Source organism: Microtus oregoni, unplaced genomic scaffold, assembly GCF_018167655.1.
Source record: "Microtus oregoni isolate MIOR12 unplaced genomic scaffold, Mior012 000010F_ref0000083, whole genome shotgun sequence".
Taxonomy (NCBI): Eukaryota; Metazoa; Chordata; class Mammalia; order Rodentia; family Cricetidae; genus Microtus; species Microtus oregoni.
In genome coordinates, this window is record NW_024543069.1 from 2,131,507 (window position 1) to 2,146,680 (window position 15,174).

General features: G+C 44.8%; 1 protein-coding gene across 4 annotated transcripts in view; it reads left to right on the plus strand.

The window, feature by feature from the left end:
- The first annotated feature begins 753 nt into the window (after nt 1-753).
- The window catches only part of Arfip1 (ADP ribosylation factor interacting protein 1), a 63,077-nt gene continuing 48,656 nt past the window's right edge, over nt 754-15,174 (plus strand). Inside the window, exons 1-2 of one of the 4 annotated variants that reach the window (XM_041659268.1) lie at nt 754-1,102; nt 14,829-14,930. In XM_041659268.1, coding sequence (XP_041515202.1) covers nt 14,838-14,930 — 93 coding nt within the window. In that variant the 5' untranslated portion in view covers nt 754-1,102; nt 14,829-14,837. Of the gene's footprint in view, nt 1,107-14,828; nt 14,931-15,174 lie in introns of all 4 variants that reach the window. The other 3 variants (XM_041659269.1, XM_041659267.1, XM_041659270.1) reach the window with 3 other exon arrangements.

Below are 15,174 nucleotides of genomic sequence, written 5' to 3' on the forward strand. Positions count from 1 at the left end.
AGAGAGAGAGAGAGAGAGAGAGAGACTGAGACTGAAACTCCTTGGAAGCGTGCTCTGCCATATTTCTGTCTACCACCTCTGAATGTCACCTTCTTTCCAGTTGGTCCTGGGGAGGGAGGACTCTTGCAGCTACCCCCAAAGACAGGAGGGAAAAGACCAAGAAGCGCTCTGGGAGAAGGGACAGTTGAGCGGTTTCTGCGGACAGGACGGAGGCGATCTACTTAAGAGGTGGTGCGGATAAGAGGAAAAAAAAGCAGAACTGGGTGGCCGGTAGAAGAGGAGCAGCAAAGAAAAGAACTAGGGGCCCACTGTCAGAGAGCGAGCCGGGCGGGAGAGCACAGAAACAGAGCTGCCATCGCGCGCTCACGGATGCGGGTCTTTCTGCAGGGACCGTCAGGAATGCGGTGGTCGCTGGGGAAAGCGAAGGGTCAGGCTCCCGTGCAGTCCCCGGCCGGCTGCTCCTCTCCGCTCCTCCCTGCTTCGGTCCTCTGCGGTGTCTGACAAAGCTTCTGCTCCTCGGTAGCGGCGTGGCGGTGAGATACGTCCACCTCCACCGTCCGGGCACCGGGTGTGGGTGTGGGAAGAGGCTAGGAGACTCCTGATCGAAGCGCTGCCATCTCCTGCACTCGAACCAGCCTCTGCATTCGACCCCGCCGGCCGGTTACCCCGGCAACGGCCGGCTCGGATTCCCGGATGTAGTCACCCAGGCCGCAGCCCGGGGCGGAGCCGGGAGGACCCAGCCCCTGGAGAGACGCGCGCGCACCATCGAGACGTGGCGGCGCCCAGCTCGGCTTCTGGAGAGAGCGAGAGCAGAGAGGTGATCCCGGGCCCGAGACCCCGCACTTCCGGTCTTCTCACTTCCGGCTCCGAGGCTGCGGTGCAGGCGCCGGAGGCCGGAGTGAGAGGTCGCGGGTGCAAGAGTCCTCGGCGGGCGGTCGCCCGGAGCCTTTGACAGCTGCAGCCGAGGTGCGTGGGGGAAGGGACGGAGGACCAGCTCCGGGTCGTGCTTCCGCTCACGTCTGCCCCGGGCCGACCGGATTCCCGAGGGCTGCAACCGGGAGAGCCCGCGACCGAGCGCTGCCGGCTTCCCGGCTGCTGACAGGCAGGTGAGGGCGGAGCCGCGGCGGGAAGGATGGGGTTGAGGTGGCGTCGCCTCCGGCTGCTCGCTGCAAACTCGCTCCGGGGCACTTCCACCCCCTGGGAGCCGTCGTGTCCGCTCCTGGGTCCCTCGTGTCCCCCTGACTGTGCCCTGGGTGAAGGGGGCAGCACCGGCCCCTGGGGCGGCACCCGCTGCGCTCTGCAGGCTGTGCGTGGGAGGAGGTGGCAGAGTGGACTCTGTCCGAGTGGGCCGCCTTGCTGTCCCCTCTTCCCCGCGTCCCCCACTTGCTCTCTCCCGCTGAGGGAGGAAGGGAGGTAGCCACAGCCCCTCGGAGAGGTCGCCTGACCCGGGTGCTGACAGGCGTCCTGCCTGAAATGTTCCAAGTCCGAGTGCTGGCCAGGGCGCCCCAGGAATGCCGGAGTTTGGAGAAGGAAATTGTGGCCCTGCCTTCTGGTGCGTTCCTCATTGCCAAGTTACTACTCTTTACGTGTCTAGGAGAGGAAGCTTTTTTTTTTTAAGTGTTTAGATTCTAGACTTTCTTCCTTTTTATTGCTTCCTTGGCTTTGTTCTTATCTTCCTCATGAGTCCTCGGATCTTAAGAAGTTTGTACTTTACACTTCCTGCAGATCCTTTAAGCCACCCTCTCAGGATCTTGTTCGTCACTCCTTTATTTTTTCCTGAACTATACTTACTTGGTTCTTATCTGATCAGAAAAAAAAAATAAGGAATGAAAGAATTTCAGGGCATTTTATCAACACGTTGCTTTCACAATTGCGAGGGTGTGTTCGTTCACATTTGCCATTTGTGAACTTGACTTGGTTGACAAAGGAAGGTGCACCCGAGTGATGACGTTGGGTAGTTCTCCGGAGGCTGCAGGAATTGGCCATTTCGTGGTTGCTCTTTTACAGCAAGTACTGCGACTATTGCACTTGCACTTTTCTTCTGGCTGTTCTCCTTTTACCTTTCGTTTTTCTTGTTCAACAAGATCAACTCTGTCTCCTAACTACCAAGTCTAACACGTAGTATGTAGGAGAACGGCGTATTTCCACTCGTATTTTCTGAGTGAAAGGCTCTGCCTGAGCTATTTTGTTTCCATGTTGATAAAATGTTACTTTTTCTTGCATGATCCTTGCCTTCATCCTGGATTGGGGCCTCCAGGTACCAGTGATGGTCTGTCCTCACCCCAGAAATTATGTACAAAGTTTGTGTGTGTGTGTTCTGGGCAAATGCATTCTTTTCTCAAATTCTTAAAAGACATTTATATCCCGCAAGATTTAAAAGCACTGGTTTAGTGTCTCGTTAAATCTAATGGAACCAGTTATTCGTGGACCTGTTTTCCCAAATTGCAAATGGCTTTTTGGCGGGGGGTGGGCGGGTTAAGCAGAGTAGAGTGCAGAGATTACAGCCTTGAACTGAAATCTCACTATGTCAAAACTGCCGTGTTTCTAAATTTCTTCCCGGACCTATAGAAGGAAGCAGGTTGGTTCCTGATTTGTGGTTTTGAGGTTTCTATTTGGGGATAACTGGCTATGCCCATTGCTTTGCTAATATAGAGAATTTATAAACTGATGTGTCCACCACTAAGTGTCACCAGCCCTCTGAGTGCGACTCAGAATACAGCGTTGGAATGATAGCTTCCGTCGCCTGTTTTAGCTGGAGATGTCTGTCTTGGGCATGGGCCTCCTGTAGGAAGATGGGGTGCATATTTACTTACTGACTTGATTGTGAAGTGTTTGGAAGTTGAAGTTGTGAAGCTCACTTCACACAGTGCTACCTGCACAGCTCATCATGATTAGTCTAAGGGAAGAAGCAATTTCTTCACTTCAAACAATAACATGATTTTCCCTCAGTGTAGTGGCCTCACTTGGTGGAGCAATCAATGCTAAGCTAGTTGCTTGTCGGCTAAGGGTAGGTTTAGTAGATACATCCTGCCTCGCACCACAGTGGGAGGTACATTTATTTGCTTATGATGTACGTGATGCCTGGTGCTGTCAGGATCATCGCGCCCCCTCACCATTTATAGATCAGGGGTTCTCAACCTGTGGGTCACGACCCCTTCACAGGGGTCACCTAAGGCCATTGGAAAACACGGATATTTGCATTATGATTCATAACAGCAAAGTTACAGTTATGAGGCAGCAGTGAACGTAATTTTGTCGCCACAACACGAGAACCGTGAAAGGGTCGCAGTTTTGGGAAGGCTGAGAACCTGTGTTGTAGATGAAGATTGTGAGACTAAGTGACCCACAGAGCGAAGAGCGTTTGCTTAGAATGATTCTGGTGGAGCCAGGGTTTGCTCTTAGGTGTATGACTGTAGATAGTTCCTAGGATATTCCCACTATAAAAATTTTGGAATGAATTGGAGAGATACCTTATTGGATTATGTATTAGACATCCTCTATTCCTCTTTAGTGGCTGAACACCTTGTCGGATGTCACACTGAAGCATAGGCCTGTAGATTGGTAACTGATGGGGTATTTTGTGGCGATGGATGCAAGTTTGCTGGATTGTATGTATTATAACCTGTAAGAATGGCATAGTGAGTTTGGGACCATTCATTTCAGAATGATCATTTGGGATAGAGGAAGGCTGAAATTCATGTAGCCTTGGGTGGACACAGAACACAGTTCCTCAGGGGCTGTGGAATGGGATGAGCTTGGGTGGGTGGTGACTGGAATCAGGTTGTAGCACTGCCACTTTGGGGGCGTCTAAAAAAGGGGGGCTACCTGCTGAGCCATCTCTCCAGCCCTATACTGTTTAGTCTTGAAATGAAATTTCCAAGCAGTGGAATGAAAATTTCTCCTACCCCCAGTATCTCAGCCCCACCCCCAGGTCTCAGGTCCACTCCCAGCTAATTCAATATGTAGCTGAGGATCAAATGAAATAACACAAGGCAGCTTCGAGCCTCTCCACTCTAACACCACAGCCTCTACCCTTGTGGCTATTTGGATTGTTTGACATTAGATAAAATTCAGTGGCCACTGTGCTGGTGCCTACCCTGTAGGACAGTGCAGATTTAGAGCATTTTTTTTTTTTTTATTTTCCAGCCTGGCTAAAACTTGGAAGTGCTGTAATTTGTTACATAATTGGTATATTATGAACCAAAATAGGAAGGTTTTCTGTCTCTCCGTGGTACTTAGCAGTTTTTGTTTTAGCTGACAAAACAGCCGTTTCCTCTCTTGGCTTTTTAACTGCATCCAGATGGTCAAAGTCTACGTCTAATGATCTTGCACATTGGGATTACTATGCTGTTAGCTCCTTTTCTAGGATTACGCTGTCAGCTCTCGTAAGGGCGTGTGCGCTTTCTGTCTCCTTTGGGCTGTAGATCGGGACATTGCGCTCTCTGGGTGATGCCCTTCCTGGAGACTTAAAGATGTCTCAAATCTGTTAGATCCAAAACTAAGTTTCTCTTCTTTCCTCTCCTACCCCCAAAACATTGCTTCTCTTTTCTTCGTTTCTGTTTTCAGTGAGTGATGACCTTTCCATCCATATGAAATCTTGACAGTGTGTAGCGGCCCCACATCTTCTTGATAAGGACGAACGTGCCAACAAGTACTAACACTGGCAGTGGCCCTTGAATGTTTCCCTACCACCATGGACTACTTCAGCTTGCACACTGTCCCTTTGCCTGAAACCTGTCTACAGCCTTCATCTTTGTCCGTTTTGGGCTTATTTTTAATCCCTTATCCACACTGAAAGCGTGGTTTATTATGAATATACCGATTGTCACCCTCGCCCTTTCCCCAGCTCTTTTATGACCTTGCGTTGCTTTTAGAGTAAAAAGAGAATTCCTTAACAGTGACAGTTCTTCAGCCTTATCTTGAATCATAGTCTGACAAATTCTGGTCTACCAAGCTGGCCTCCTTTGGTTCTTAAAAAAAACCCTTTAGGTCACTTTATTTATTTTTATTTGTGTGCGTGTGTGCGTGTGCGTGTGTGCCTGTTTGTATGTGTGCCACAGCTGGGTCTCCTGCAGGAGTAGAAAGTGCTCTGAGCCAGTAAGCCATCTTTCTAGCTCCCGATTTATTAGTAATTCATTGTTGTGTTTATGTGTATGTTATGTAGGTGCATGTGGACCCAAAGTTAAATTACTCCTAAGTTGTCACTGTTTAAGATTTCAGTTTATGGTTTTTTTTTCAGATTTTGAATTGGAGTTGTTATACATTTTGTAATTAAAATGATAATACTTAAATTGTAAACTAAATTGCTGGTTTCTTAAATACACATAAATGAAATACTAATAGTTTATAAAATAGTGTAATGTTTTTAGATTGTTTGTAATAAGCTTTCCCTGGGTATTGAATTAGTGTGACACACTTACTCACCTTGTGTCAGTTTTTCCTGGTGTCTTTTTTCTGTTCAGGATCCCATCCGGCCATCGGGTGTTCCTGGCACAGAGAGTTTCTCAGGCTCCCTCGCTTTCAATGAGCTGATAGTTTTTTAGATTGCTGTTTCATGGTAACCTGTGGGGATTTATCTGGTGTTTTTCTCGTGGTTAGCATGGGGAGGACCACAGTGTGACAGCGCCATTCCTGATTGTCACTGTGACTGCACCTGCTGCTCCTGATTGTCACTGTGAGGGCGCCTCTGCTGCTCCTGATTGTCACTGTGAGGGTGCCTCTGCTGCTCCTGATTGTCACTGTGACTGCGCCTGCTGCTCCTGATTGTCACTGTGACTGCGCTGTTGCTGCTCTGATTGTCACTGTGAGGGCGCCTCTGCTGCTCCTGATTGTCACTGTGACTGACTGAGCTGTTGCTGCTCTGATTGTCACTGTGAGGGCGCCTCTGCTGCTCCTGATTGTCACTGTGACTGCGCTGTTGTTGCTCCTGATTGTCACTGTGAGGGCGCCTCTGCTGCTCCTGATTGTCACTGTGACTGCGCCTGCTGCTCCTGATTGTCACTGTGAGGGCGCCTCTGCTGCTCCTGATTGTCACTGTGAGGGCGCCTCTGCTGCTCCTGATTGTCACTGTGAGGGCGCCTCTGCTGCTCCTGATTGTCACTGTGAGGGTGCCTCTGCTGCTCCTGATTGTCACTGTGACTGCGCCTGCTGCTCCTGATTGTCACTGTGACTGACTGAGCTGTTGCTGCTCTGATTGTCACTGTGAGGGCGCCTCTGCTGCTCCTGATTGTCACTGTGAGGGCGCCTCTGCTGCTCTCCTTCATGGCGGTCTCACCTTGTCAGATTTGCTCACTGTGGACTCGCTCTTTCTAAGCCCTTCCCTTTGAACAGGGCCTTTTACAGAAGGAGAGCTTTCTGTGCTGCAAAGACAGAATGGGGAATTATTCTTTATTTCCTGGGGGGGGGTCTTCATTAAAACTTTGGAAACAGTCTGTAAAGGGGTATTTCTCTTCTAATTTACTGCTTTATTTAATCATTTATATTAAATTTATTTTTTGTTATTTAAAATTGTGTGTGTGTGTGGGTTTGTTCACACGAGTGCAGCACAGTGGCCTGGAGCTGGAGTTACAGGGGTTGTGAGCGCCCTGTCGTAGGTGTTGGGGACCAGTCTCCAGTATCTGTGAGGAAGCAGTACACTCTCAACAGCAGAGCTTTCTGCAGACCCTGTGTTTACCTGACATATGGTGCACGGTTTGCAGTTTGGGTCATAATTCAGCAGTGCTTTTTCTCTTTTGGCTTTCAAGACAGGGTTTCTCACTGTAGCACTGACTGTCTTGAAACTCACTCTGTAGCCCAGGCTGGTCTCGAACTCAGAGATCGACCTCCCTCTCTGCCTCCTGAGTGTTGGGTGTGCACTATCACTGCCCAGAGAGTACCAGCAGTGCTTTTTATTGCAGTAGTTATTCCAGCCCTTTTCGTTGATTTCTTGAAATACTCTTGTGATTATGAAGATTGTGTCGTTTCCTCCCCCCCCCACAGTATTTTTTGTGGTTGTTCATTTGGTTTTAATTTTTGTTCTATAAGATGCTCCCGCTCATCTAGCGTATTACCTTTCTTGGTCCTGGAACTGTACAGTCTCCTGGGAGCCTCCCTTTTTATTAGAAATTAGAAATGCTATTAGAAACCAGTATCCGGGCTGTGTGTGAGCGCCATTGCTTCTGGGGGTCTCTCAGGAGATAGAGCAAGGGAATATATATGTGTGTGCTAACTTGTATACGCACCAGAATGTATGTAAACATTTTATATGTGATGATTGGTATCTGTCTATATTAGACTGTGCTTACCATGAATGTTTTTCTACTGAAAAAACTTTACCTGTGCATTTTGAGATGATTTATGTGACACGGTTCGGGAGAACTTAGTAACTTTCCATTTATCGATTACTAAGGGAGAAAAGTACCAAGTACCAAGGAAGTCATTGGATCTTGTCATGAAATAAGTCACAGCAAATAGCAGACACTGAGTATTGCTGGTTCTTGGTTGGTTTCCCTGCCAACTGCTGGCTGTGCAGAAAGAGCTCCCATTAAGCAACAATGTAGCATTGATTTACAGCTAGTTTCCTTTTCAGAGAATAATGCAGATTTGAGAACCCTATCACTTTAGGTTGTTTCTCTGTCACACATGGGGAAAAGAAAAAGGCTTTTTCAAATAGTTGATTTTTATTACCTGTTTTAACAATTGGTTATGGTGGTAGGGCTGACTATTGTTCACTATCTGTAAGGTTAACTTATCAGTTGTTTCTCTTTATGACATATAATTCAGAATTAACTAATTGGTAAAAGCTTCTACTTCTGAAGTTTTAGATTGATGCATTTATCTTAATAAGCAACCTGAACTGAATTTATTAGTGTCCGAAAGGACTTGTAGATACTGCCCTTATCTACCAAGATAAGCAGCTCTCAAACGGTTAGCTTGCTGTAACTGTGCCTTCAGCTTGGCCATACTGTTTCAGTCCTCCTGTGCTATAAGGCATTCTAGTTTGAAAACTCAAATTAAAATGTCTGTTCAACAGCCATCGTCTCACAGATCCTTAGTATTAAACCCTAGCCTCGGGCATCCTAGAGACTGTGACTCCTGGGCTTTTGCTGTTTCCATGTTATCCACGGGGTCTTCTGTTTCTTGGTTGTGGAGAATCTGGCAGGTCCAGTACCTACTGCTCTATTTTCCCTGGGTTCCAACAAGGCCGATTGTTTTTACGACTTGTAGGACACAGAATTCCCCTCACTAAATTCCTCCCACCTTAAATTTTTATATGAATATGTTACTTTCTTCAGTTTATAGAAATCAAGTGATTTTTGTAGTAAAAGCTAGGGAATCTCACCTAGCTGTAATTGACTTATAAACTTCATTGACACTGCATGCATTTTCATAAATGCTAATTAGTAATTTATTTTGTAAGGGTTTGTTCCTTACACTCATTAGCTAATGAATACCTCTGACTGGTTGTGGAGGATGAACCTGAGAAATAATAAAACATTTTGCCCTATAGCTTAACTGACCTATGAGGGCATGAACATTAGTGGTAATCTTAGAGTGGTAATTTATCATTCTGTTTTAAAGACAGTGTTAAAAATAGCTGAATTTGCATAAAAATCAGAAAAGGTGTATTTTTTTGTAGAGAGTGGGTAGGCATTTGCTCATGGCCTAGCTAGTTTAAAGTACAGAGTCTACCACTTGAGCTATTCCACTAGCAGAAAATGTATGTCTTAACTTTCACTAGCCTAGGGTGCTGAGGCTTGAGTTGATTATCCTGCATGCTCGTATTACAGGTGTGCGCCATAAACACACACGCGCGCGCGCACACACACACACACACACACACACACACACACCCTGGTTATTTATAGCCTTCATTAAAATTATTTTTCAAGGATATGTGAACATTATTATAGTTCTAAGAGTCAGAGTTAGTTTTAAGAAGTGTCAGTACTTCATCCTGCTGGCTCCCAGCTCCCCAGTTCCCTTCTTTCCCTTTTCTGTTCTGTTCCTCACCTGTCCCTGTAGATAAACTGTCTCCTTTGTTTCAGAGTTTTGCTGCTTGTGTGTTCTGTATTCCCCTTTATTTTTAGATGAAGGTAGAAAACTGTAGCTTGTCAGACTTTGTTTTGTTTTCAATGGTCAGTTACATAGTTTCAGATATGTGTGACCTGTGGCTTGTGTACCAAATGCTGCCATGGATAGCTATAGATGTGGCTAACACGAGACTGTAAACTTAGAACATCATGGTTTTCTTTTTTTTCTTTTTAAACTTAACTACAGGGTTTTGAGTATTACCCTTGTGAATGGTAACAGCGCAGTGGACTTGGCCTGGTTTAGATTATATAGTTTTAATTGCTTTTGTGTGTCTAGGCGTAGGTAGTTTTCAGTGTGTTATGGTTGCAGAGAATGCTGCAGTGTGTATGCATTATTCTATCAGTGGTTGTCATCTTTCTGTCCAAGAAGAGGGGATGTCTGCACATGCCCAGTTTTTTCTCATATAGGTTTTATATGTTACTTTTTTGTTTATATGTGTGTGTGTGTGTGTGTGTGTGTGTGTGTGATTTTTCCCCCCCTCTTCATTTGGTCCAATGATTAGTGTTCTATATGCAGGCTATTGAGTCGAATGTTTGTATTCTTCTACTTCAATGAATTCTTTTCTTTTTGAATTAATGTTATCATTGATTCTTTGTTGTCTCCTGATAGTCCTGTTGTTTGCAAATAGAGATAAAGCTTTTTATTATTACTCTGTTATCTCTCTCTCTCTCTCTCTCTCTCTCTCTGTTTTTGTTTGTTTGCTTGCTTTTGTTTTTGTTTTTTCAAGACAGGGTTTCTTTGTAGCTTTGGTGCCTGTCCTGGAACTAGCTCTTGTAGACCAGGTTGGCCTCGAACTCAGAAAGATCCACCTGTTTCTGCCTCCTGAGGGCTGGGATTAAAGGTGTGCACCACCACCACCCAGCAATTGTGATTTCTCTTAACTGGCCGGATTGGCCAATGCTTCTGGTACAATGTTGAATAATAATGAAGATGGTGGAAATTTTTGCCTTATTCCCAATCTTAGCGCAAATGCCTGTTGTTTCTTTATTAAATAAGATATAGAACACACCTTATGCTGAGAGACAATCAATTATAATTCTATTTGAGTATTTAATTTCGAGTGGGTGTTTCAGTTTATCAGATATATTCCATCTCAGTGTATATGGAGAAACTATACATTTACCCTGCTTATCTGCTGAGCTATGTCACCAGCCCTGTAACCACCCTGTATGAGGGAAGCGAGGGTCACAGGGGGAAGAGCTGTCTGTGAGGTATGGGAAGGGGAGGAGCCGGGCCTGGTTGTGCCCGAGTACTGCAGCAGGTCCTCCTTCAGTTTCACTTGGCATGTTGACTTGCTCAGTACTTTGGAGCTATACTGAATTGATGTGTGCAATGCAAGTATTCATCTTTTTAATAAGTTGTATTGTACTAATAGTGGAGGAAATCTCAGAAAGCATTTAAATTATGAGCTTATTAGAATTGCTTTGTCTTTGTACGGGCAAACAAAAATCTGAATAATTTCATTTGACACAAAAGGCATTTGTGCTTTTGGTATTGGAACAAAATATGGCCTGTCTTGAGATGTATAATTAGTGCACTCAGCACTGCGACCGTCCTGTCTGAAGCCAGAGCTACAACAATTGGGCTGGGATATTTGCATTTTCTCTCTTCACTCTCTTTGCGTGTTTTACTCACTTCTTCTTTTTATCTAGAATTGACTGAAATCGAGAATTTAATCCTACAAAACCAGTAGGAAATTAACTACTGGAAAGCAGAAAAAAATATGCACTTGGGTACTTCCTATTGCATTTTCAGAGAACTTCATAAAAATATGGTACATTTAAGAAACATCTGGGGAAACTTTAAGCTTATTAAACCTTTACTTTTGCTTGCTCATTGGCAAATTGGGTTAAAATTAAATTCAATTAAATTGTTAAATAAATTAAACTACTGTTAAACAGTGATGAATGCCTTATATAATTGGAAAGACTGTAGATCTTTTCTATAAAGATTCTATTTTTTTTCTAAGCACTTTTTAGAAATTACGTTTTCCTGTGCTAATATCTGTTTCTTTTGCCTTATTAAGGTGATCTTTCGGCTTTGGATGAACTTTGTTAATTACACTTCTTGTCCCTATGACAGTCAATCAACCATAGGTGCCCAGTTGTCAAATGGAAAGTCATTTGTTACATCACGGTCTGTCTTCAGGATTTATAAAATATAATAAGCTAGGAATATATCCCATGAACATTTTAACCCTTGGTGTTGGCAGCTATGGAAAGAATCAGACAGACTAGAGCTTAAGTTGGTAATGAGGAGCCTTCCTCTGCACCCCTGGGTGAAGATGAAGAGTCAGGGGAGACTGTTGTCTGAGAAGCAGCTGGAGAAGGGAGCAGGGCACACTAGCTGGGTCGTTTCCTAGAGCCGTGGTGTTTCTGCTGTGCCTGGAGCGCGTGCTGAAGAACTGACGTGGGGCGTCCCCTCTAAGGCAGCTGCAGTGACTGCCTTATAAGAAAGAATGATCTGATGCTGACCTTGTCCTTCTGGTCTGAGGACTTCACACACCAGGCTGTCTACAGAACTCCCCAACCTTGCATTGTTGATATGTTTGGTTAGATAATTTTAAAACATCATTTAATTTCAGTCATCCTTGAAGAAGTAGTGTGCTGTGAGGTTAAAGAATGCCAGGCTTGAATCCCAGTTCATCAATTTCTATAAAACTGACCTCAGCAGATTTCCTAAAAGCAGGAACAATGGTCCCAAGGCCAGACGTTAGCTACACGGCTATACGTGTTGATATACATGAAGCAGAGAGAACTCGGACATCTGGTCAGTGCTCACTGTCCTTCCTCTCACAGGGCTTCATTTGCAGGAGGATGTGCATTGTCCAGTTTAGTTCCTTAACCTTTGTAGACCTTGATGTCCTCACCTGTGAAGCTTCCACAGTGGCTGCTGCGTATTAGACTAAGGAACCCTAAGTTACGAAACTGGCTTCTTAGCATTCTGATACCTGGAGCGCTGGTAAACCATTTCGGTTACCACAGAAACATTCATAAAGGTACTGGAAGACCTGTTTCCGCTCTTCTGCTGCTGAGTCTAAAACCAGCCCCAGCCCAGTTACTCGGAGAAAGGGCCTTCCTGAAGCTTTCTTTTCTTGAAGGATTAGAGCTTTGAGAGGGCATTGCAGCAGGCCAGCCACACAAACAAATGAACAAATGAGACATCCATAACCTTTGGCTGAAGTCTGGCTTGGCAAACCAGTTATGCCTCCATTGCTGTTTCAGAGATCTAAGATGGTAGTCGGCATCTCTTCCGCTGTGACTGGGTGCATCGCCATTATTTAGGTATTTCCAAGTTAGGATGCTCACTTAGAGACATTCCTCGGGATTCTCAGACTCTGGATGAAGAGGGTATTTGTAAATGGCATTTAGATTGCTGCAACCATTTTCATAGTGGTAGAGAACTGTTCTTTTCTTTTTGTTTTGGTAAAACATTTTGCAAGATGTCAAACTTTTTTGCTTCTTTTTTTGACTTTTATAAGTCACTCCCTTATAGGTGGGCACAGTGATCTGAGAGATACCACATACCCTGCCAGATTGTTGCTGTGGGTGGATTATGGACTTCCAAGAAATACAATTCCTCTACTTTTAAGAAACGGTGAAACAGAAGCCAGGCATCATAGTCCATATCTTTAATCTCAGCACTTGGGAGGCAATATTCGATGCCAGACTGATTAACAGAGCAAATTCCAGGACAGCCATGACTACAAAGAGAAATTCTGTCTCAAAAGAAAAGAAAATGGTGAACTAGAAATTAGAGAGGCGGTCTTATGTGCAGGTACTCGCAACAAGGTTTCTTGAACCATGGAAGTTTTTACTGCAGCATCATAGCAAGTCCTGTACCTGTACATGTGTTTGTGTGCGCGTGCCTACGTATGTGTGTTTCTGTGTGTGAGTGCATGTTCATGTGTGTGTATTTGTGTGTGTACGCGTGCGTGCGTGTTTGTGTGTCTGCATATGTGTGTTTGTGTGTATATGCACGTGTTTACATATGTGTGTTTGTGCTCGTGTGTTTGTGCATGTGGGTGTGCATGTGTCTACGTATGTGTGTGTGCGCGTGCGTGTGTGGGTGTCCAGGTATGTGTGGAAGTCTCTCATCTTGCTCAGCTACTGGAAAGCAGGCTGAAGCAACTGAGTCCCCAGTGGAGAAAACTTTAAAAACGGATCCTTTGGAGAGGAAACAGAAAAGGAACCGTTCTGTGAATTCTTCATTGGTGGCTTACATTCTGAAACCACAGAAGAATGCTTAAGAGATTGCTAGGAGCGTGGGGAAAGTTCACAGACTCTGGTTATGAGGCAACCTTCAAGGAAAGGACAAGATAGTTTCACTTTGTAACCCACTCCTCCTTGGCCCAGGTTGATGCTGCCCAGACTGCAAAGCCTCATTTGGTAGATGGAATAGCTGAGTCTTCCATTCCATATCAAGAGAGGAGTCTGGAAAACCTGGACCCCTGTGACTGTGAGGGAGCTGTTTGATGGTGGGATTGAGGGAGATCCTGAGGAATACTACATTAGAGGTTACTAATATGTTAGAATATGGAAAATTGATACTATTGAAATAATTTCTGATAGGAAGCCTGGAAGGAAGTGGAGTCTTGCCTTTGTTGCATCTTATAATCATTATCTGTGGATAAAATTGTTATTATAAAAATACCAAACCATCAGTGGTCAAAATGCATAAGTAAGAAAAGCGTTGTCTACGTAAGTATAGGGAGTCTCAAGTTCTAGAAGTGAAGGTGGAGGTTTAGGAGGTCTTATGGTGGCTGTGGAAATTTAGGACCAAGACCAGGACGCAATTTGTGTGTATGTTTGTGGGAGCGCAGAATGTGATGATATAAAAGTGATACAGATTTGGGGACGGCTGTAATGTGTGTGGAGGTATGCCTGAGGGTGCAAGTTTTGGAGGTAACCAGATTATGGAGAAGGAAGAGGAAGCTATGGTGGAGGAGGACCAAGGCTGTGGAGGTGGTTCCAGCAAACTATAGAGGAGGAGATTACAGTGATTCGGGAGATTATAACCTGCAGTCTTCTAACTGTGATCCAAAGAAGAGTGGAAACCTTGGTGCTGAATAGCTGGGGAGGAACTGTGGTCATGGAGCAGTGGAGGGAGGGACGGAAGGGGTGTGGAGAGAGGAGCCTGTGGTGGGAGGGGCCAACTGGAGAGGATGGGGGACCAGGGAGCAAAGCAACTTTAGGTTATAGAGATAACAGTGCTTGCTGGCTGGCGGTGGTGGTGGAGTACTCCTTTAATCCCAGCATTTGGGAGGGAGGGCCAGGCAAATCTATGAATTTGAGGCCAGCCTGGTCTCCAGAGTGAGTTTCAGAAAAGCCAGGGCTACACAGAGAAACCCTGTCTCAAAAAAGCCAAAACCAAGCCAGGGGTTGGTGGCGCACACCAACACTCAAGAGGCAGAGGCAGGTGGTTTGGGGCCAGCTTGGTCTACAAGAACTAGTTCAGGACAGGCTCCAAAGCTACAGAAAAATATAGTCCCAAAAAAATAAAAAGAAAAACAAAACAAACAAACAAACAAAAAAAACAAAACCCAAAGCCAGTGCTAAGGAAGCTCTTGTCTCAGTCATAACCTTATAACATAGAGAGTGAGATGAGTTATCAGCTTCATCTCAGTCATACCATATCATTATAGGTAATAAATGTATGTGAATACAGCCGTAAAAACGCACCTTTTATAGTTTGGTATTAGTATGATTTATCTAATTTTTTATATTTATGTATTTATTTATTATTTTTTTTTTTAGGAATCTGACATGGCTCAAGAGTCTCCCAAAAATTCTGCAGCAGAAATTCCAGTAACTAGTAATGGAGAAGTCGATGACTCCCATGAACATGGCTACCACAGGGTAAGAACACTTTGCTTTCTGCTAACACAAAGAATCATGACAAGACTTTGCCAGTCACCTGAGTTTGTTACAAGGAATACTGGGTTGTCTGTGACATCGATTTGCCAAGGTTAAGCTCCACGGCCATCATAAGCTTTGCTGTTTAGCTTAGTAATAGGCAACATAAAAACAGAATTATTAACTAACTTTTATGTCATTAACCAGAATGACAGTGTATCTTACAGTTTTGGCACATAATTTTATA